This window comes from Lutzomyia longipalpis, chromosome 2 (genome assembly GCF_024334085.1).
Source record: "Lutzomyia longipalpis isolate SR_M1_2022 chromosome 2, ASM2433408v1".
Lineage (NCBI taxonomy): Eukaryota > Metazoa > Arthropoda > Insecta > Diptera > Psychodidae > Lutzomyia > Lutzomyia longipalpis.
This window is the reverse complement of record NC_074708.1, coordinates 24,258,531-24,282,345: the sequence shown is the minus strand read 5'-3', so window position 1 is coordinate 24,282,345 and position 23,815 is coordinate 24,258,531. Positions and strand designations below refer to the sequence as shown.

Below are 23,815 nucleotides of genomic sequence, written 5' to 3'. Positions count from 1 at the left end.
TCTCTGAATATTTTTTTCGTCCTTTATTATAAATGCGTTATAAGGGGAGGCTTAAAGATTTAAATATGGGATTCGCTATTTTCTTGTTCCTTTTTTTCAGCCTCAAGAGGAAATTTTTTATGAATCATTTGATTTTTTTGCCATATTTGTTTTTTTTTTTTTTTGAAAAAGAAGAATTTTTAAGAATGAAATGGGTTTTTAGGGATTGTGGAAGATTTTAGGGATTTTCAAGGAACTATAAAATATTTGTGGGACTTGCAGGACTTGCAAAGGATTTATGGAGTTTACAAAGTTCTCAAATATTTTAATAAAATTTTTAGGGAACTTTGAAAGGATATTTGAAGGATTTGCGGGAATTACAGTCCTTAACGGAAGAGATTTAAATTTATTGTAAATTTTAAAGGTTTATGCAACATCCCGTTAAAAAAAATTCTAAAATTTTCTTTAGTCAAGTCCCACAAATCCTTCAAATACTTTTTCTAAATTCTCTAGATTTTAGGGCTTTTCAATGAACTGTAAAATATTTTAGGGACTTTCAGGATCTACAAAGGATCTGTGGAGTTTACAAAGTTCTCAAATATTTTCATAAGATTTTTTAAAAAAATTCTTAAAGGATATTTGAAAGATTTGTAGGACTTACAGACCTTAACGGAAGATATTTATTTTTCAATGTAAATTTTAAAGGTTTATGTAACATCCCGTTAAAAATAAATCTACAATTTTCTTTACTTAAGTCCTTCAAATACTTTTTATAAATTCTCTATAAATCCTAATTTTATTATAAAATTCGGAATTTATGGTATATTCCCTTACTTGAAAAAGCACTGTGAAATATTTATAGGACTTATAGTGTTTATGGAGAATTTAAAAGTTCTTAAGATTTTCCTTGGTATTCTTGGGATTAATGGGATTTTCGCAAAGATTTTTGATCTGAAAATTATGCATGATATGTAAAAAGATTTAAAGGATTTAAAGTCTTAAAACTAACACAGTTTCTTAATAAAATCAGCAGGACTTGTTGGATTTGCAAAAAATGTATTTATGGGATTTCTAACGATTTTCTCTCATCAAAGATTCACAAAGAAATTTCCTCTTGACTTTTTTTCTCATCATTTATGAATAAAGAAATGTGAAAATGGATGACACTACTTGATTACAATGATTTCACACACTCGTTTAATCCTTCCAAATTCTCTGTCTTGTGGATAATTATTTTCTTCTTTTATATAAATTAGTTTTTAATGGAAAGTCACAAACATTCAATTAAATGCTATGCAAAATTGGATTTTTATTTAGTGATAGGTATTTTTTTTCTTATTATTTCAAAATGTGAGGTAAGAAAACAAATTACGCCCATTGTCACTTTCACAAACAACGAAATCAACAGAAACTTTGTCCTTTTTTTCTTCTCATTTTTACATTACACAACAAACAGATTTTTTTTTACTTTCAATACACTCCTTGTTCCATCCTTAACGAGGTATTTCCTTTAAGCTATTTTTCTTTTTATATCATTCATCTAGTAAAAAGGAAGAGGGGGGGGGTAGATTATAGTACAGTAGGGTATTTCATTGGATATTTAATCTATAGCATGTAAATGTAAAATCTTTGCAATGCAGAAGGATTTTCTTTTCTAAAAAAAAATATTTCTTTCAATTGAGAAAATTTGAAAGTCGCGGCAAAATCTTAGAGTTTGACACAACATTTGACAGAAGTTTGACATTTGTGCCACAAATGTCACTTATGTGTGACATTTTATATTTTCAATATTTCGGAAAAATATTTTTATAAAAAGAAAATCCCTCTGCATTTTCCACACACATGGCTTGTTTATTTAACTAATTCACTAGAATTGGTTAATCATTCCTTATCAATTTTTTTCTCGTTCACACAGTCTTGCACATGAGTTTGCAAGAGCATTTATTAAATTCATTTTCTTTTATTCTTCTCTATTCCTTTATGAGTGCATTGCACGTGACTTTTTTTCATTTAATATACAAAAATATCTTTTCCTTCTGGATTAGAATGATTTTCGCAGTGAAATTTATGATTTTTTTTAAAAATTAATATTTTCCAGCAAAATGTCACGAATTCGGAAATGTCAAATTTTCGAATTCTTCCGAAACTTTGACACACTTGCTTGGAAATATTTATTACAAGAAAATCTTCCTTGCTGGCCATTTTTATCATACAACTTTTCTTCTTTTTTTTTAATTACTATTTTTTGAGATTTTTTATCTGCTTCTGATGATTTTTTTCTCGTCAAAAATCTGTTTTCTATGGCAGTGTGTTTGCTGTATGCTGATTTTTTATTTATTTTACAAGTGATTTTTTCTTCTAATCTACAAATAGCGATAAAAAATCAATCCACCCAAAAAAGGACGCTTCCTTCCACGTTCCTTAACCTCCATCTTAAAAACATTCCTTAAAGCAATAAATGTATATTATGAAAAAACATTAATATTAACGAAAAATGAAAAATGATGGTGTTTTTTGAAAACATGCTTTGTTGGATTTTTTTATGTCTTTGGCGCAATTTGGAATTACTAAACAAATTTCCTTTGTATCTCACTAAATAATTACATTATTAATTAGATATTTTAGATGAAAGAGAATTAATTTAATTCAATTTTCGTGATGATGATTTTTTCCCTCAACACTTTTTCGTTTTTCTCTTCGAAGAATTTCTTATGAAACGACAAGTGCAATTTTTTCTTATTATTTTTCAATTAAAATCAGTCTTTCTCTTTGTTGGTTTTTTCTCTGCTAAAAGTGTTTTCAAAGTTTTTATTTATTAATTTTTATTTATTGCATTTTTTATCTTCATAAAAAACTTCATTGATTTTCTCATGGGGAGATACTCTATTTTTCATCAATCTTCTTGCAAATCATCAACACAGAGGACAATTAAGGGAATATTCTTTTCTTTTCTTTTCTTTTTTTTAATCATAAAGTAAACCTTAAAGGGTTTTTTTTTACTTGAAATTCTCATTTTGCAAATTGCCATTGATTATTATTTTTTAAATCATTTTAAGTGCAGTTTATAGTTTTTTTACAGTCTTCAATTGCAATTTATTTTTGCTTTTACTTTCTTTAGAACTTTGTCTGGTTGAGATTTTTTTTCTAGATGGGTAGTTTGGGTGCTATTCTGGCCATCTGGTGGAGATTTTATTAGCAAAGACTCAAATATAAATATTTTCTGACTTCGTGAAATTTCGCGAAAATTTCAAAAATATAAATGAAAAATTCTAATTGAAATTGAAAAAGGTTAATAAATTTTATATTATAAAACACGATAAAAAATTTTCCAATCTTGTTTTAAGCTCTGTGTCTGTGCTAAGATTGAATCTAAATAATTTGTCCAACAGATGGCGCTTAGAACAATACCTAAACCTTAATTATCCAACTAATAAGCCAAATAGACAAAGCTCTTTGTGAAAAATTCCTCTCATCTGGCCGAGAAAGTTTCAGTCGTTCGGATCTTTTCGATTGGCACAATCTCACAGCAAGAAATTCTTCTCAAAATAAGAAATTTCCCGCATTTGAGATTTCCATTTTTTTTATATTAGTAGGAGTTTTCCTCTCTTATCAATTTTTTTAAATTTACTTTATAATCTTAAATGTTATAAATCTGGCCATATTTTTCCTGAGACAGTCTTAACACAAAAAAAATGTTGTTCTGCTGTGCTATGGCATCATCAACATTCTTCCTTTTTTCGCGCGCACGCTCTTAATCTCTAAAGAATAGGAGACTCTTTGAAAGTTTTTTTTTGTTGATAAGTTTTTTAATATAATAATGGGAATCTTCCATCCAATTCTTCGTCTCTCTAATATAAAATCGCAGGCTTTAAGATTAATCATTTCATTTTATTTTCTTTAAATTAATTTCTTTCACTGAATCTTATAGAAATAACTGCAATATGTTCATCTTTAAATATTACTTTATTATGAAAAAATGCTAAAATCTACTTTAATGGATAATTCTTTTTCTTCTTTTAATTATTATTAAAATCTATTCATTAGAATAGTCCCTTTTCAATTTCTCTCTTTATGCAATAATATTCCTGAGGAAATGTCCTCCTGCGTGCGCTTCTCTCAAAGCACAATGACTCAATAAAATGGATTTTTTCTTTTCATAAATGGAAGGAAATATTAAAATGCTTACGAGGCTTTAGCAAAGTGAATGACTGAACTTATCCGCATGGCAGGTGATGAGGATTCCGTGACAATGGGGATGATATTTGTGGGTTCTTGCTCCTCCTTGAGGTAGAGTTTGCGCTTCCGCAGTGGCAGACTCATGACGTCTCGATCGGCCATCAGTAGAACTGAATCACTTTCAGGGGAAGATGCTCGCTCAGGGGACTCAGGGGAGGAGCGTGGTGGCGTCAGTAGGGGCTCTGTACCAGCCAGAGCGGCTTCTACTCGCTTCACGAGATCATTGGCTGAATCCAGAGATGATCTGTGAAATATTTCAAAAGTTTTTTGATTAAATTTTGTCAAGTTTTCTTGTTTGAAATGCTTTGAAGATTAATAAGAAAAAAAAATTGAAAAATGGGGCAATTTGGAGCAACTTGAATGGGGTTAAATTATTCACTAATTTTTCAGGAATAATTTAGACTTATTAAGGTTCAATCTCCTTAAAGTTTTACAGAATATTTGATCTTGCAAAAATCTACTAAATTTTCGAGAAGATTTTGAACCTTTTACAGACCTTCATCAGGCCAGTAACATAAAGGAAAATTTACTACAATTTGTTTTTTAATAAATAAAAATAAATAGAAAGTCTAGAAAGCAAATTCAGCTCCTCACCTGAAATCACTAGCCGTAGGCGCGGGTGTGAAGTAGCTGTGCTGCCGCATCACAGATGCAGGCTCGTAGAAGGTTGCCGACGTTGTCAAGCTCTGCGGTACGGGCGTAGTGGCTGGCGGTAGTGACTGGGGTGCCGTGGTTACAATGGGTAAACTTTTGTGGCTTTGGTCCTCGAAACCAGCTGCTGTGGCTGCTGCTGCAATGGATGCAGCAGCCAAGAGGGCGGGATTCACCCCAGATGCTGGAACTCCGTAATTTGTCACGACAGACTGCTCAAAGCGTGAGTACATATTGTAGTACGTCACATCATCGCCGTCTGAATTGGTCTCTGAACTCGATTCCCGCGGAGTATCCAGCTGCATGGGATGCGGATCTGACACCAGGGGTTCCATGTCGTGCATTGGTGAGGATAGACGATCATCCATGGGTTGTGCTTCAGGTGCATCCGGGACAACTTTCACATCTTCATCATCGGGAATCTCATTGGCATGCCCCTTGATGTGTGCCTCCATTTCCTTCTTATTCTTAAACGTCTCATCGCAAATGGTGCATTTGTAGCACTTGGAACCGTAATGCTGCACCCGATGCAACTTCAGGACGTGATTGTAGCCAAAGTCCCTGAAGCAAATGTCACAGTGATAGGGCTTTTCACCTGTGTGCGTACGTGAGTGAACTTTCAGTTGCTTGGAACATGTGAATCCCTTCCCACATCCCTCTACGGGACACTTGTAGGGCTTTTCTCCTGGAATTTTAAATGAAAAGAAAATCATTTTTAAAGAAGTTTCCTTATAAGGAGGAATATTCATGAGCTTTTTTCTCACCTGTGTGGGTCCTCATGTGTATGACAAGCTGTCCAGACTGAATGAATGTCTTGGCGCAAACGGAACATTTGTGGGGTCTCTCACCCGTGTGGATCCGCATGTGACGATGGAGCTTTCCACTATGCTCGAAAGCTCTGCCACAGACGTCGCATTTGTAGGGGCGCTCTTTGGTATGGATGCGTCTGTGCACCTGGAGATTCTCCTTCACGCTGAACATTTTGTGGCAGAATTCACATTCAAACGGTCGCTCACCCGTGTGCGTACGATAATGACGCACCTGAAAGGAATTTTCCAAATAAAGTTTCATGGATTTCACGCAATAACGATGCAACTAATATTGATGATTTCCTTGAATTTCAATCAGTTTAACCAATTTTTAATAAAAATTAGCTAGAAATTAACTTCTGAAGGAAAATTAAGATTTTTCCAACTTGAATAAAATATTTTTGAAAGCTTCTTTTGAAAAAAATAAGGGAAATGGGCTTTCTTCTTGTCTTTTTATCCTCAATTCGCTGACTTTTCGATTCAGAATGTATCCAAATTCAATGTTTCAATCCAGATTTGTCGACTTTGAGCACTTAAGTATGGAATAATAAGTTTTAATTAATTTAAATTCAAATAAATTTGTAGTGCCCCCTTTCGATGGCTTGGTGGGGCCATCCCCTCTTGTTAATTAGCCCCACCAGAGCCATCCAAAATATATGTATATAAAAGAATTGTAAGAATGATTATCGAGTTGTTGATTGTTAATTGAGGTAGTTACAGTTCAGAACTTAGAAATATATTAAAGACTTTACTCGAACCGTGGTTTTAATAAGTCCCCGACAAATAGGTTCACAACAAATTCTATTAAAGGAAGAGTTTAAGAACTATAGAAATTTGATTGAGAACAGATTTTCTAGACAATTTTGAATTAATTTATTAATTAATTAAATTTATTTAGAAGAAAAAAAAACATTTTCGAAAATTGTCTTCTAATTATTTCATATTAGAAATACGTTTCTTGAGCTTTCCCGAAACCATTGCGTGATTAATTCCATCCCAATCATCCCTAAGTTCACTCAAAAATTTTGATGAATTCTCTTTAAAAAAAAAACGAGCAAAGGTCCCGAAAACGTTTTAAATTTTTCACATCTTAGAGCTTTTTTAATCTAATTGACATAATGTTTTACTTTTAGAACTTCAAAAAATATTTTTTAACGAGGTAAATTGTCGCTTCGCTCCAATTTACCTCGCCCCGCTTCGCGGGGATTTGTTGCGCTTCGCGCAAATTTTAAAGAAAATAAATTGTGAAGGTTTAAAGGTAGATTAGGGCGATTAGGGCCACTTATCAATCCCAAAAGAAAAAACTTGCAAAGAGAAGAAATCATTTTCATACAACATTTCGGGCGCCAAATTCAAAAATTTGCAAAAAATGCATGACTTTTATATGGAGGCTACCTGAAGGGGGGCTTTGGGGGGAAAATGAATACGGCCACTCGAAAGCGCCTGATATAAGGAGCCTCTGTACCAAATTTCATCGCAATCGGTTAAACGGTGTAGATTTGTATAGCTGTACAGACACGAAGATTACCAACAAACAGACCTTTCTTTATTATATAGATCACATACAGGTATTTAAAGGATGACAAATCCTGACAATGGGCCTTATTCAGCGACCAAGAATCTTTAAATTTTGGACTGAAATTTCAAGATTTCAAGCGAATTTCAAGGGTTTATGGGTCGCTGAATAAGGCCCAATTTTTGTGGTTATATTTTTCAACTAAACTTTCTCAAGAAAATACCCAGATTTTACTACTAAAAATTGATTCAAACTATCAGTAATACAATCATTCTGCATTTAAATTAATGATTAGTACTTTTTCATTTGTAATTTACATATTAAATTCATTACTTTCTTAGATTTTTTTGCAAAATATTCCATTCAAACGTTGTAAAAATTCCTACAACTTTTTTCATTAAATCACGAATTTCCAGCTCATGATAAACTAATTAATGTCCCTTTTACAGACATTAAACACTTAAAAAGAACTCATAAAAAAATTTTAAGCAAACTCACCAATCGGGCTGGCACTGAGAATGTCTTCTTGCACACGTCACACTGGTAGGGATCAGAAGGATTCACTGAGGGCACTGATAGCACGGGAGATTGCATTGAAGCATCCGTGGTTGCAGCAATAGGTTGCTGCAACGATTGCTGCGACTGGAATTGCTTCGCGTGCGATTTAATGTGACTCGTGTGGGCACTCTTGCTACCAAAGCACATGTTGCACTGTTCACACTTAAACTGGGGCTTCTGCGGTGGTGGCTGGAGAGCCATTGGCTGCTGCGGGGGCACATGCAGGGGCTTCTGGGGTACAGTAGAGCCCACTACATGATACGTGGCTGCGGGGGTGTAGCTGTGCAGCACCTCTAAGTTTGAATGCATTGCTGAATTCGCTGTGGCGAGTTGATGATACTGACTGGGTGAGGTGGAGGATGTGGACGGACGACCGGCATCCGTGGAATCCGATGGACAGGCACACAGCTGTGAGGCTGATGCTTCTGTCTGCATTATCAATGGAAGAGCTGTATAGTAGACCATCTTGCGGAGATCTGAAGAGGAGTCAGAGAAGGTAGAAAAGAAATTATTTGACTGCAGTTTAAAAAAGAGTTGAAGATTTGAAATTTTATGAGAAGTTTTGAGTGAAGAAGAGCAAAATAAATTCAACTACTCCTGACGCACAAACTGACCATCTTTATTCTCCTCCTTAACTTCCTTAATTTCCGTCCCACTCTTCGATAGGATCGTCTTAATCCATTCCTGCTTATCCCACACACTCATTTTTCTTTCACGTGGAATTTACGCACCAACAGATCACAATCCCATCACAAAATTCTCATCCCACCACACCACTCACACACACAAGGAAGAAATGATTTCTTTCACACTGGCACGATGAGCTTTCCGGAGATTTCGTGTGTTCCGCTTCCTCTGGTAGCTCGCAATAAACTGAGAAATGCGTCGAGAGTGAAAAGCCAACAGAGGCCTAGAGCGCGACATTTCCTCAAAGGGCCCACAGTGCGTGTCTTTGCCCTCCACGACGCACTTCAGCTCACAAAGCTCCTCCCACACACGCACTCTACGCACAGCTCTACGCACTCGTGGTGTGAGAGTGCTGGCGAAAGTGGATCAACATCGAATAATTCGGGAAGAGGGAGCAGCGTCAATCTCTCATCCTTCCCACACGATGGAGCGGAGAGCTCATCATCCCCCTTTTGCGGAGGGATACCCAGCAGAGAGGATGGGGGACCTTTCAAAACTGCGTCAGTGTGGCTTCTGCCACAAAAACAGACACAGAGAGCGAAAGAGAGACCTTTTGCAAACACCACGCAGGCACTTGGAGAAAGTTTGAACCATCCTCATCCACCCTTCGCTATATATACATACAGTATACATATGTACAGTACATCAGCACCCTCTTAGAAGTTCCTTTTTAGCATGTTGACGCGGAAATTCCAAGAACGCTTGAGTAAATTTCAAGCAATGATTATATTGTCCCTCCACTCGCACTGACCTTATTTCTATTGCCAATTTGGGAGCCAAATTGCGGACATTTCCCATTGCTCTGATTGCTTCCTCAATCATCCCCCAGAAATATGCCAGAAGATGTTTTTTCTTTAACTTCTTCGCCAAGAATTGAGTGTCGATAAATGATGGCTTAGTGAAATGAGTAAATAATTGCGGCACAAGCGTACAGGTGCTAAATGGCGAGAAAACATATTTTCACATGATTAAGAAATTTTGTTATTCCTTTGATAAATACACCATCAAAGAACGTTATGCACGAGGCATAGGATAAGTCCCCCGCATGTAACCAAAATTGGGTTTTAAATTATTGTAGGGGATCCTTAAAGATTCAAAATAAGCGTAGTCATTTCCCGGAAAAGCGCTGGGAAATCTACGAATTTTCCGGTTTTTGGTGTAACCTATATTGATTTATTTCTCAATTTCTATCAATTGTAGAATATTGCGATTGGTGTCAAATGAAAGCTATATCAATGCTTAATATTATATATTAAAACCATTTTCCAAAATGCACAAGAAGGTGAAAATTCGGAAAGATTTTCCGAACACGCATTTTTCTTTCGCCTCCCATTTCCACAATATTGCATGGGACCACCTGGAACATCCCTCATTTTGTAGCTTTTTTAATCCCCTTTCATTTGGTATAGCACTTGCTGGGGAAATCTGCTGGGAAAACTGTTTTTTTTTTTTAGTGATTTTCAATGTTGGAAAAACTCACTATTCGAAGGCTGCAATGTTATACCGGAGCTCACACCGACTTAGCCGATTTAACACTTGGAGGACCCAACATTTGGCACAACGCGGAGGATCAAATTGGTAATAAGTACCAGTTGATAAAATATGCTCAATAATTAATTATTAATCAGTTTATTGAACGAGGATCGATAGTTTCACTAATTCTTGATCTCCTTCAAGCATTCCTGCATCTAATTACTAAATATTTAATTGAGAAAATCGTCACTAAAAAAAAAATTGCGTCGAATCTATGCAAAATTGCCAATTCAAATGACTTTTTTAGCTACAATTTTACTTAATTTATTATTGCGCCTAAATCATCACAAACTTTGATTCTTCAAGTAACTTTTTAGTCACTTCCGGTAATAAAACTAGTCCATATTAATGATTTTCACCGAGGAAAAGTGAACAAGAATACTTTATTTGGGAAATATGGGGATACATAACCTCAAAACTAAGGCTAAAATGTATGAGATTTTGACTGGTACTTATTACCAATTTGATCCTCCACGTTGGATTCTGACTTTGACCTCAATTATCTTCCAAAGAAAAGACTTTTCTCGAGATTTTCTTTCCGCTATCTTAAAGTAATTAAAATTCCCTACACATAGATGCTAAATTCATCGAGATAAGTCCAATAGATTTTATTTTGTGACGATTTTAAAGTTCCAATTGGTAGCAATTACCAGTAAAGTCCTCCGAGTGTTAACAATGCAATACAATGTTATACAATGTTATACAATGTTATGACATTGTATAACATTGCAGCCCTCGAATAGTGAGTTTTTCCAACATTGAAAATCACTAAAAAAAAAAAACAGTTTTCCCAGCAGATTTCCCCAGCAAGTGCTATACCAAATGAAAGGGGATTAAAAATGCTACAAAATAAGAGATATTCCAGGTGGTCCCATGCAATATTGTGGAAATGGGAGGCGAAAGAAAAATGCGTGTTCGGAAAATCTTTCCGAATTTTCACCTTCTAGGGCATTTTGGAAAATGGTTTTAATATATAATATTAAGCATTGATATAGCTTTCATTTGACACCAAACGCAATATCCTACAATTGCTAGAAATTGAGAAATAAATCAATATAGGTTACACCAAAAACCGGAAAATTCGTAGATTTCCCAGCGCTTTTCCGGGAAATGACTACGCTTATTTTGAATCTTTAAGGATCCCCTACAATAATTTAAAACCCAATTTTGGTTACATGCGGGGGACTTATCCTATGCCTCGTGCATAACGTTCTTTCATTAACATTCACATATTATTTCTTTTTTTAAATTAAATTTATATTTTTGTTCATTTTGTCATTTAATTTGCAAACAAATAATATAAGAGTGATAATGTTGGAAATTTGGGATGAATTTTTTTTAAAGGAAAATGTGAATGAAAATGTAAAGCTTGACATAGAATCAATGAAAATGTTTTTCCGGAATTATTAGACAATCAGAGATTAATTTTTTTTTGCAAGTATGGAACTTTGGTGCGAAGCTAGTCCAAAAATATTTATTTAGAATTTTTTAGTTGATAAAAATTACTCATAAAAATTAAAAATCATTCTCTTTATAAAAATTAACATTTTGAACTGATAAAAGTTATTCATTTCAATATAATTTGTAACAAAAATAATGATGGACTATCCCAACAAATTCGATAAGATAAAGAACGTCTGAAAATCATTTTAAAGCAATAAAGAAATTTCTTCTTTTATTACTTTTTTAATCTCCTCACTAAAATCTTTAATATTTTTTAGGCTGCAAATATTTAATGTCTTAATGCTAAGAAATTTTTTCCTACCTAAGCATTGCAATTAATTCGTTTACAAGAAAACCAGACGTAATAAAAATCTTTAATTTATGAAATTAAATAAGAGTGTTTATGTAAATATTAATTAGTAATAAGTGTTGACTAAATGTCAGAGATTATGTACCTTTGTTTTAATTAAATGTGACGTAATTTTTGACCTGCCTAACCTTTTATATTTGGCTTTGATTTTTGAGTTTTTTTTTAGAGGAAAGAGATTTTTCTCTTGTAGTAAAATTTCCTTGATCAATAATGAAGCTTTTAATTCATTCGTGAATAGATTATTTCACAAAGATTGATCGAGCTTTAAGATTTTTTTTATAAAAATTCAAGAAAAGCGAAAAAACATTTTTTTCCAGATCATTAAATAATTTTTTATTTAATGTTCTTGAAAAATATTATTTTCTTTAACCAAGTTCAAGTTAACTTTTCCTTAAGAATTTTTCTCTTCTATGAATAAAACAGCTCTAAAGTATTCCATACGATTTTCCTTTATAAAAATTTTCCCTCTCAATTTCCAAAACTAATCCTTTAAAGCTTTCTTTGAATTTGCATTTTGTTAACTTAATAAAATCTGCAAATCCATTCAAAAGTAGGTACTTAACCTGCTGGCCGCCAAGACCTTGGAGCTTCCTTAGAGCGCCAAGGTGGGGTCGTTGAACGACCCCAAGAAGGAAGTCGATTTTCTCATAAACCATACAACCGGGAACTGTCGGGTCACTACATTTAGACTCCTTATATAGTCCTCTTGCCCCTTGCATCACAAATTCGCCACCCGGAAACACGCAGAAGAAGATATTAGGAAAAAACATTTTTCACTCATTTTTCACACTTTCTTCGTGAGAAATTTGCCACGAAGTTGACCGCAACTGCTATTTTTTTTTCACTACTTCCCCACATTCCCCTCACTTCCCGCACCGTGATAAATGGCAATATTTCTCGAATATTCTTTATTGTTTTGCACATTTATATGCTTCTAATTATGTTTTATGTTGTTTATGTTACTTATTCGCGATAATTCTGACACTGAGATGGTAAAGTGAGAAAGTAAACACAACCCTTCAACCCCCTTCAACCATATGATTTCCCATGTAACATTTTGTGACCACCAGAGAGCTGATTTGGTCACACAACGTTCTGCCGACGTAACCTTACGTCGCTGTTACGAAACCTTTACGTCACAAAAATTACCATGAAAACATTTTTGTGCAAATTGTACAAAATTTTCACATTTCTAATGCAATTTTTCTTGTAAAAATCATAAAATGAGAAAATATGAATTACCAATACAAATTATCCTCAAAAATACTTCAATAATTTAGTTTTTTATCAAAATAGAACATTTGGTCATTTTTGCGACTAATTTGGTAATCTTGTGACGTCGTGAACAAATGGTAGGCATAACGTCGCAATATGGTCGCGCGCAACGTCGCCGTGACCACACTCTCAATGACCTATTGTTACCTTGCAAAAACTGACTAAATAATTAATTATTTCATCAAATAACCTGCTAGATATTCATTTTATAGAAGAGCAAGGATAATTCAATGCATTGGTTGGCATAAAAATGATAAATTATGCTAAAAATAATGAAGCATACCCCATGGTAACATTTGTGACCAATTTGGTAATCTCGCGACCTCATGAATGCATGGTAACCGAATGGTCATATTGCGACGTAACCGCGACCACACTCGCAATGGAAGATTGTTACCTTCCCAAAATAGCCCAAATATTTAGTTATTTAATCAAATTACTTGCTCTATCTTCATTTTATGGGAGAGCAAGGATATTTTAGTGGATTCGTGGGCGTAAATATAGCTAAAAATGCATAAAATCATAAGATGTATTCGTTGGTAATTTTCGCGACCAATTAGGTAATTTTGCGACGTCGCGTTATTACGTAGCGATTACCTCGCGGCAACGTCACCAAAAATGTAAACAATGGGAAGCTTCACATAAATAGGGAATTTCCCAGCGAATTTTCTTCTAGCTGTGGACAAATATAAGGTAGCATAGAATCCAGAGTACCTGGATCAATGTTTCATGGCATTACATGGCATGCATTGGTGGAAATTAGCAAGAAAATAGATCAATTTCTTCTTCTGAAGGCAGAAATTGAAAATCTTTGACATGAAATGTCACCGAGTTTTCTCATTGCACCCAGCAAAAGAACTTTCGCCGACATTGTCTGCGGAATTTCAGGACAATGTATTGGACAAATCTAATAATTATTATTAAAAATTTTAAAATATATTTTTAATAGCTTTTTAAAGAAAAAAATACTTAAAAATCATTATAAGTGAAAATAAATATTACAAAAAAATAATTTGGCTCGAAACAAAAATAATAAATGAACTCGATTTTATTTCACAAAATTGTATTAAATTACAAAAAACATATATAATAAAAAATATAATAAAAATCCAGAAAAAATATTCTTAGATTATGGTGCATTTTAGTAGAAATTTTTTTAAATTTTCCAAATCTTTTACTGATAGTTTCAATTTTAAAATCATCTTTTCTAATATTCCATAAGACACGAAACGCTATTTAAAGGTGATTTATATGTTTTCAATCTGTGAGTGTACTTCTTTTCTATATTATTTATTCGCTATTTAAAGGTTTCGCTTTTTTGAAATGTTAATTTTGTTTATTTAATACATTTTTTTTAAATATTAATATTAATTTTGTATTAATAGCTTAAGATAAGTTTGAAGAAATGTAGGTAATAAAAGCAAAAGTGACGGAAAGTTTGGTCAAATTATGATTAAAAGTCAAAATGACGGTAAAGAGATATTAAATGACGGTAATTTCCTTAAGAGTTAAGGCGTAACCAAATTTTGTTTTTAAATTATCATTGGAAATTGTCAAACACTCAAGAAAATCGTTCTCATTTCCCGGAAAAGCGCTGGGAAATACATGAATTTTCCCGTTTTATTGGTGTAAAACATTTTGATTTTTTTTTCTTAATTTCTAGCTTTTCTAGTAAATTCCTTTCTATGTGAAATGAAAGCACTTTGAAAGCTTAACATTATATATTTAATCCATTTTCCTGTGAAGAAAACTCGCGAGATTCCGGAAGTGAACTTTTCTTTCGCTTCCCATTTCTCCAATATTCCACGTAACCAATTTTTATTTTCATTATTTTGTAGCATTTTTAATTCTCCTTCATTTAATAAAGCATTCGCAGAAGAAATCCGCTGGGAAAACTCGCTATTAAATAATTTACCAAAGCTAAAAGTACATTTTTGCGTTAGAAAAAAAAGAATTCCTCTCCAAACATAAGTGGAAAAAATTGTCCATCCTTTGCCAAATATAATCACTTTTATCTGTGATTCTTTCGAAGAAAAGAATAGCACAGCTTCTGTGTACCACCAATTTTTGTTCAAAATAACCGACACGTTTACCAAATATAAGGTGAAATTCACCATTCAGACAGTCTTCTTTTGTTCAGATTTTTAAAGAAAAGTTAAGATTTTTTAAGAAAAGTTAAGATTTCTTAAGTCAGACTGAATTTTAGGCTAAATGTAATATTTTTTGATGATTTTTAAGATTTTCGATGTCTTAAGACCATCAAGAGCATTTTTTTAAACTTAAGAATTATAAAATTGTATTTACTTATCAATTTAAAACAAAGAAAATGCATTTTTGAGTGTACAAAGAAGCTGTGTTTCTTTGAAGAAAGAATCACAGCTAAAATGTTACTTTTCAAGACAAATTCAAGTGTAGTAAGCTGTTTTTCTTTCATTTTTATAACTTTTTCTCGATAAAGAATTGAACATATTTTTCCAATTTTTTCCATCAGTTTATGAAAATTCTTGGTGGAAAATTGGGGGATTTTCACGTGAAAAACGCGAAAATTCGCTTTAAGCAAATCATCATGCACTGATGACAGTCTTAAGATTGTTTAAGCATTCTTAATACTTGCTTAAAGGGCACTGAATGATTCTGAAGAATTTTCCGGGGGTGTTTTGAGGAAAATCACTCTGGAAAATATTTTGGGAAAATTATTATAATTTTTAGCCGTGCTTTTGAGTGCCAGTTTGTTCTATTCTTTATCGGGAAAAAGTTATAAAAATGAAAAAAAAACAGCTTACTACACTTGAATTTGTCTTGAAAAGTAACATTTTAGCTGTGATTCTTTCTTCAAAGAAACACAGCTTCTTTGTACACTCAAAAATGCATTTTCTTTGTTTTAAATTGATAAATACAATTTTATAATTCTTAAGTTTAAAAAAATGCTCTTGATGGTCTTAAGACATCGAAAATCTTAAAAATCATCAAAAAATATTACATTTAGCCTAAAATTCAGTCTGACTTAAGAAATCTTAAGTTTTCTTAAGAAATCTTAAGATCTTAAGACTGTCTGAATGGTGAATTTCACCCATAATCAAAAAACTGACCATTTTGCCAAAACTAAAAACTCCAACAAAAAGAATTATTCATTTTAACGACTAAAATCTCAATATAAAACTTCTGCTTTTATTTTTTTTTATTTTTCATAATGATTAATTTTGGCCAAATTATTGTTTATAAGACAAAAAATATGATTTTTCTAAAATAATTAATTTATTATATAAACAATAAAGCTGAAAATGGAGTAATGTTGGAAATGTCTGACAAAAGTCGTAGGATTTTGCGACGATGGAAGTTTATTTTTTTGGGTGTCATGGCGACGGCTTTTGGCGGCGGTTATTTTGGCGGGAATTCAAATATTTCAATGCAAACTTTAACAAATTATTTCTCAATTTATATAATATATTGAGCAATATTTTAAAGCTTTTCCACCTTAGAATATATAAATCTAATTTTAGAAAAATAAAAAAAAATTAATCAAGAAAATTCAATTTTTAATGGCAATAAAATAATTAAAAATTATCATTTTTTAATAAAGGAGCATTATTAAATGAATCTACATCATTTTTCACGACGGTAGTTAAATTGGCATATATTTTTTGGGTGTGATGACTTCCCAAAAAATGCATATAAAAATAAATAATATACGCGATGGTCGCCATGAAATTATTCCGTATGGATATTTGTTGTAATAACTCATGGCGCCATCACCATGGCATTGGTATAAATGAAAGAGAAAATATAGAAATGTTGAATGTTCAAGAGAAAACCAGAGACAGACAGTGCGAAAAATTGCGACGTAACCGCAACGTAATGGCAACGTCATCGCTACTTGACGACGTAACAACGAGGTAACCGCGACGTCGCGGTTACGTATGTGGTCACATGCCTGGTCGCAGCGACGAAACTGCGACCTTGTTGTTACGTCGCCATGACGTCGAAAAATTCCCCATTTACGTTGCCATTACGTCGCGGCGAGGTGCGATGTTACTTGTGGCGTGACGTTGCCGCGACCTGAAATTACGTCGCCGCGACCAAAAAATGTTACATGGGTTATGATGTGACTAACTTCATTCTAAAAAATTTTCCGCAGCTAGCCGTTACACCAATTTTTGAATTCCCTTCTTCTACATTTTCCTTAATAACTTTTCTTGTGGTGGACGGATTGAGCTGAAATTTTTACACAACCTCCTCAGATAACCAAAGAACTTATTTCCAAAAGATGGGAATGGTATCTTTTATATTTATTAAGTTATAGCACGAAATATAGGGCTGGGGTCGTTCAACGACCCGGCTTGGCGGCCTAGAGGTTAAAACGCGCAACTAAATTACCTTTATAAGTGAACTTTGGGTATAAATTTTATCTCTCTCTCTCTCAAAATTGCTATTTTGTATCCAAATTTGGTGATATTAAAATACACCACGTGCCAATTAAAATTACATTTCGTAATCATCACAAGAGAGTGCTTCAGCTGCTGCCGGAATAAAAGGCTGTCCTGACGATTTCAATGCTGACGCGCATTCCCCATGGCTGTCCTGAGTGAGCATTTCTTTTATGCGGTCCGGGGCATGCGCGCCCCGTCAATTTTCACCGCGGGTGCCTTTCACATTTTGCTGTGTGGCGACACAAAGTGCATCGCCTCCAATGTAGCTGGAATGCGGTGCATCGCCTCACACGCGGGCGAAAGTCAGTCCCGCACCTCCACGTGTCTTCCGCAAGAAGAACCAACTGCTCGGTGTTTGGCGCACATACGCGTCAGGGATGAATGAGTGAGGGTTCACTTGCTGTGTACTGTGGGCGAAAGCAACCCCCTCAGTTCACCCCTGCCAAGGCGCGTCTCCGGCCAACCCTCGATATATTGAGCCCCGGCTGCGGCAGGGTGTACCGACCTCGTCAAGACAACTCGAGGTGGGCTTCTGCCTCGAAGAGTGCGCGTGGAACGATTAGAGAGATGGTATTGTGTGATAGAGGACAGGGGTCAATGTGAGAATCATCATTACGACGATCAACAAAAACTTTATTTTATCAAAGGGAAAAGCAGATGAGACCTTTTTGTACAACTGGTCGCCTACATATTGTAAGAGTCCATCTGCGGTTTATTAATTAATCCATTTATCAAATGTTTTATATATAAATTTATCTCAAAAGTATCAATAAAAAAGATTTCTATTTTTAATCATTCATTCTGCTAGAAATATTTTTATAATTTAAACTGAAAATATAATTGTTTTTCAGCTTTTAAATGGGGTAATAAATATACCAAGACGTCACTGGCTTGTTATAAAAAGTATTGTTTCCGACTAGAGTAAGGTCTAAGAAGATCATAAACAACATCAATAGTTTAAATCCCAAATTAATGTCTAGTTTTTCAAGTTAATGTTATTAAAACTTGTTTTTAATTTTTAAAAGTTTCATTATAATTTTGTTATTGAATTCAGTCAAGCTGTTTATTTTTAACGAATCAATTTTAATAAAAAGAGCTTTCAGGAGCTTTCTCTCTTAGGCTTCCCAAAGAGCTTTTTCCTTTAATTTTTGAATTTTCGATGCACCTCTAAGCCTTCATCAGGTACTATAACATATTTATTAATTTAGTCTAAAAATTATCTTCTGTAGAAGAAATTGAATTACAAAATTTCATTCCTCTGAGTTCTTCACGCAATAATTCATCACAAAACCTCTTTCACATCTCTATGTGCTCACAACATTAGACTTCTTCTCTAAATTCATCCTAATAAAAAATGTGCGTCCAAGGCCCGTTGATTTTAGCCAAGAAGAATAATGTACACATGTATTAAAGAGGGTGGGTGTAGTCGTAAAATTTATTTACTCCATCTCCCATAACTCCCTCCTAGCTCCCCAATCTTTCTTTCTTTCTCTCTTTTGCCTACCAAATATTCTCTTGTAGTGCTCATATGTAATGTATATAGCAAGCAGCCCCCTCTGCATAACCCATTCTCGCAATATAGACAAATTCTATGGTTCCAAAAATCGCCATGAATGCCAAATTGTGTGCGCTGCCTTCCACCAAAGCAAGAGTTCAATTTCAAGGATTTTCTCTCCACACACATCGCCTATGGCTGAAAGTCGACTTAAAAAGACGATCGAGTCACAAAAACGAAGGCCCGCCATCGAATATCTCTCTAATTGAGCAATATGCTTTGTTTTATTTTATTTTTTCTTCAGCAATCTCCCCAAAAGCTGCGGCATATACTAGTATCGCCAAGTTGTGTCGTGCAACGCAAACAGGCGAACGCGGGTCGTGGTGAAGTGAGGGCCTCAAAATAAGCGTGTGTTGGAGCACAAAAAATACGCCGAGTGTACTGACCAATCTTAACTCGGAATTTGGCAAAACCCAACATTCGACTTTGACGCGGTACGACCTCAAACCTCAACGGATTTATCAAGCCACACACACAAATCTCTCGTGCGCGATTTTTCTCTTCATTGTACATATATTGGAGAGGCAAACAGATGCGAAATCATTCGCATACCCCGCGCAACATTCTCACCCGTCCACCAGAACGCGCGTTGATCATTCATCAACTGGATGGAAAACCGGTCGTGTTTTTCGCATTTCCCTACCCATATTGGCAAACAATGTCTCTCCATACAGCGGATCTCTTGCGTGGTGGATGCGGAGTGAGGAAAAGGAGGAAAATTATATTGAGATTAATGCAGAGACCCTCCTATGTATGTATTTTATATCCTTGATCTACCCAATGTACCATTTGTTAGGGGTAAAGTTTATTTAGGGAAGGATATGGTGGTGACAAAAGAACTGCGTGAGCATTGGGTGCGGTCATGTCCAAAAGAACTCTCAAAATCATTCATTCATTTGGCAGATTTTGCTGGAATAATGCTTGTTGGGAATTAATATTGAAAAAAAATCTTTAGGAGACCTGATGAAGGTCCTGAATGAGTCAAAAGTTCGGTTTTTTTTGAAGAGCTTTTTTTCTTAAAGGTTTTCCTCTTTTTTGTTAATAAACAGAAAGTAATATTTTTTTATTCATTAATAAATCTCTATTTTACTTTCTTGTTCTTAAATAAATTCAAGGAATAAAATGTCTGTAAATCTTCGTTTGATTTTAAAAACTGTCTTTAAAGAGTGGACGTTTTTAGAAATAAAGACTTTTTATTGAGCTTAACTGTTCCTTTCCCTTTAGCTTCTTCTTCTTCACTTTAATTTGTACGACTGTTGGATTCCTTCCGGATCCATATAGCCCCTTTAGCTTAACTTAGCACAAAAATGGTAAAATTATGTAGCTTTTTAAGCTTTAAAACAGTCACGTAATCAAAAAAAAAAAAAGATAAAGTGTTTAGGTATTTAAACCAACATAAAACCTTAGGCAATTTAGGATTCTCTTTAAAGACTAAAAATTAATTTCAGGATTAAAATTCATTAAAAATTTTTAAATGAATAGTTAGAGTTCTAGGAATTGCCTAAATAAAATGTCAAAAGCTCCTAATTCAAATACAACAGAAAAAATCCTCTTCAATAGCTTTTTGGCTAGGCTACGTCCCAATTAAAAATAAATGAAATACTTAGTTATTTAGATTTTATGCTTAAAATTAAAATATTTTCGGAATCTTTTTAAGCTTAAAACATAAGTAAAATCAGGCAAAGTCTAATAAACAAAGCTTTGTAAAACAAAAATTTAATATTTTTATTATGGCATATGGTATTCTCGGTATTCTAGAAAAATGCATAAGTTGAATAAATAGATATAGTTTTTACAGTAAGGACTCGCAGTAAATTCAATTTCTGATAATTTTGGAATATTTCCTAAATAATCTTTTAAAAATTTAGCTTAAAAAATCATGTTTTTTTTAAAGAAATTAAAAAAAAAAACATTGTTGTGGGAAAAGGGAATTGTTGTGCTGCATCTTCCCCAAAGAAATAAAGTCGTACAGTCCATGAATCAACTGTCGGCAATTTAATTCTTCAAATAAATCAATAGTAAAGGCCTAATTTAATTGTATCACCTTGCATTGAACTTAATCATGACCACCCGAAAGCTCTTAAATTGTCATTGCACAATTCAAGTTATCCGAAAAAAAGCGTCAAGTGGCCAAATGGTTCAAACCTTCATCTTATAGTTTTTCACCTTCACAAATATAAGAAATTTGGACATTTTTTTGCGCTGTTTGATTGACAAAGTATAAGTGCGAGAGTATCAATAAATACCGCGTCAATGACAAAAGCTAATCTCTTTGAAAAATCATTGGCAAAAGTTGCTTCCTTGACCTAAGATTCGCATGAGATTTTACCTCCAACGGAGCCCGTGAGAGTGTGATGGTGGAAATTTTTATCGCCATCCACCTCTATTTGACCGCAAATTCATCTAACAACTCTTGTATAACTGACCTGAGTTATTTCAATTGGGATTTTCGCACAAAAAGAAGTCGCGCACACACACGCGCGGAATTTATGGAGGATTTTTTTGGCGGGGAAAGGGGCGCTTAGCGTGTAAAATATGTGTGTGCGGAGTTTTTTTTTCGTTCATTTTCTATTTTGGGCAGATTAGATTTCACAGGCAATTTTTTTTTGACTCTTGCGCACACATTGAATTTTTTTTTTCGGGGTTTTGGCTTTTATGTGCGTTCTCGGTGTGTAAATGGGAAGTTCTATCGACTCGCATGGGAAATGGCGACCTCCATTTTGTTGCGTTGGTCGGTTTTATTATGATTTTTTTTCTCCAAATGGTTTTCATGGCATAAATTTTAATCCCTCACGCACTCAATGGCTTCTTCGCATAGCTCTTGTAATATGCTTTCTTTCACGGGGAAAGGTATGTAACATGGGTAACATGTATGTAAATGGTGATAAAACACCTCTAAAAACTATGTGAGCTTTTTTTTTGGGCAAATTATGTAAGACGCGTGTGTTACTTAACGACTTTCCGCGCGTCTCCCCACTCCTCCGGGCAGTATCGTGCCCAAAATGTGAAAATAGTAAAATAGAGAAACTTCCGATTAGACGCCATTTGCCATAATGGGCAGACCTGACCTATCTTTATCAATTTCGAGGTGTTTTTGCCAGGCAGTGATGTTCTCAAGCGCGCCGCAAGTCTTTGCTTATCGTTCTTGCTGCCATTTCTCGTGAGCTTTTTTTGTCGCTCACAAGCGCGGGGCAAAAAGCACCAAAGGGGAGTTTGAGAGCTTCAAGAGCAGCCTATAAAAAACAGCTTTTAATGTACACACAGAGTACATGGATAAAAATAAACCTTAATCATCCCCGGTAGTGTCAATATTGCAGAATGGAATATTTTTCTCTTCACAATCAATTTGTCCTACAAAATGCCTTCATTTTTCTTATTTCTTCAAGCTTAAATTGTCCATTTTGGGATTCTTTTTTTTGCATCTTCTTCTCATCAAAGGAACACCAAAGCGTCCCCCCGTTGAAGAAGAAAATCCTTTTCATGCTCATGCGCCGTGATGTGCAAAAAAATATTCAATTTAATAATCAAAAAATGGTGACGTTGTCGCATTTTGCCCCAACTGGCATTTCAACATTCACCCAAAAAAAGACTTTCGATTTATTTCCAACACCCATCCCACTTTAGCAAATATTCGCATAAATTTTGCACAATATATACCTACATTATATATTTTAAATTTAAATTAACTGCTGAACTTACCGGATGATTGTCGAATTAACTGCGGAAAAGAATTCTTATACTGCTCACCAAGAATTCAAGATCTTTAAACTGTCTCTCTTGTTTTTTAGGGTGGATGTATAAAGGAGTGGTCGGTGGATTAATCACTTTGTTAGAGTCTCAAAGGACGAATCCTTTTTATTAACACATTTTATTCCTTTTGCAGAAATTTTCTACAAAACCATCCCTTAAGGTCTTTTTTCTTGCGGAAGTGTTACATACCGAGGAAATCCGGGTTTAAACACACAAAACTCACACTTCATACGTTGCACAACACACAAAAAGGATCTCTTTTCCCTCAGCAGGACTTGCTGGAGATTACAAGAGTTAAAAAAATTTAAAAAACAAAAAAAGATAGAAAAGAAGTCTTTCCGGGGGGATTTTGGGAGTGTAGTGCAATCACAAGGGGCCTCAATAGGGAACTCAGTGTGGTTTCTTTCCATTCACCAAACACACTACTGGGTGATGTCGTTCTGGTGAAGTCACAATGCCTGGCTCTCAACTGATGTTCAGAGCTCCAACAGCGCCACAGTTTACCTCCTTCGTGGTCTCTCCGCGCGCGTTCTTCAGAAAAGAGCGAGCAGCACCAACACAGCGGCGCGGCCACTAAACTCATGCTCGGTCCCAGCATTCGGTACGGCCCCGAAACACCGGCCGAAAGCTACGAGAATTTAGGGCACGTGGAGGTGCTGCACTGGCTTTCGCCACAAAATCCACGCAACAACGGACTCCACAAGCGCACGGAAGCGACAGAGACAGACTCCATGGGTTGTTGTGGTGAGACTGAGATACCATGCCTTCAATACCGCGCTCTCCCTAACAAAAGCACCAGCACAAGGCACTACACTGTGATCCACACACGCGGGCTCTCGTACACTGTCACTGCACCATCATAAACATAATTAATAATCAACCAACCCCCTTATCAAAATTATCACACAGACCACAGGCAGATCCCCCCAATGAGAAAGTAAGAAGAAGAAAAAATCCCACACTAACTAAGTGCCACTATCTCAACTCATAAAACAGCAATAATATAAAAATCAATTGCACGCGATT

General features: G+C 34.6%; 2 protein-coding genes across 4 annotated transcripts in view; one reads left to right on the top strand and one right to left on the bottom strand.

The window, feature by feature from the left end:
- The window catches only part of LOC129789572 (uncharacterized), a 656,748-nt gene that overhangs the window by 216,021 nt on the left and 416,912 nt on the right, over positions 1 to 23,815 (top strand). The window lies entirely within an intron of this gene.
- On the bottom strand, positions 9 to 23,815 carry LOC129789628 (Krueppel homolog 1). 2 transcript variants are annotated; one of them, XM_055826600.1, is made up of 5 exons: positions 22,739 to 23,815; positions 7,690 to 8,225; positions 5,631 to 5,907; positions 4,810 to 5,551; positions 9 to 4,459 (listed from the first exon to the last, which is right to left on the bottom strand). In XM_055826600.1, the coding sequence occupies exons 2-5, from the start codon at positions 8,212 to 8,214 to the stop codon at positions 4,162 to 4,164; spliced, it is 1,842 nt and encodes a 613-aa protein (XP_055682575.1). In that variant the 5' UTR covers positions 8,215 to 8,225; positions 22,739 to 23,815; the 3' UTR covers positions 9 to 4,161. The 2 variants fall into 2 exon arrangements, with proteins under 2 accessions (XP_055682575.1, XP_055682577.1); XM_055826602.1 differs by lacking the exon at positions 22,739 to 23,815 and adding an exon at positions 9,188 to 9,368.

What these genes read in the sequence shown, in the direction of transcription:
- LOC129789628 (XM_055826600.1), bottom strand. Translation starts at nt 8,214, where the DNA reads ATGGTCTACTATACAGCTCTTCCATTGATAATGCAGACAGAAGCATCA. An exon ending in ACACATGAGGACCCACACAG is followed by an intron (nt 5,552 to 5,630) that starts GTGAGAAAAAAG and finishes TTAAAATTCCAG; the next exon opens with GAGAAAAGCCCTACAAGTGT. An exon ending in CCTACGGCTAGTGATTTCAG is followed by an intron (nt 4,460 to 4,809) that starts GTGAGGAGCTGA and finishes AATATTTCACAG; the next exon opens with ATCATCTCTGGATTCAGCCA.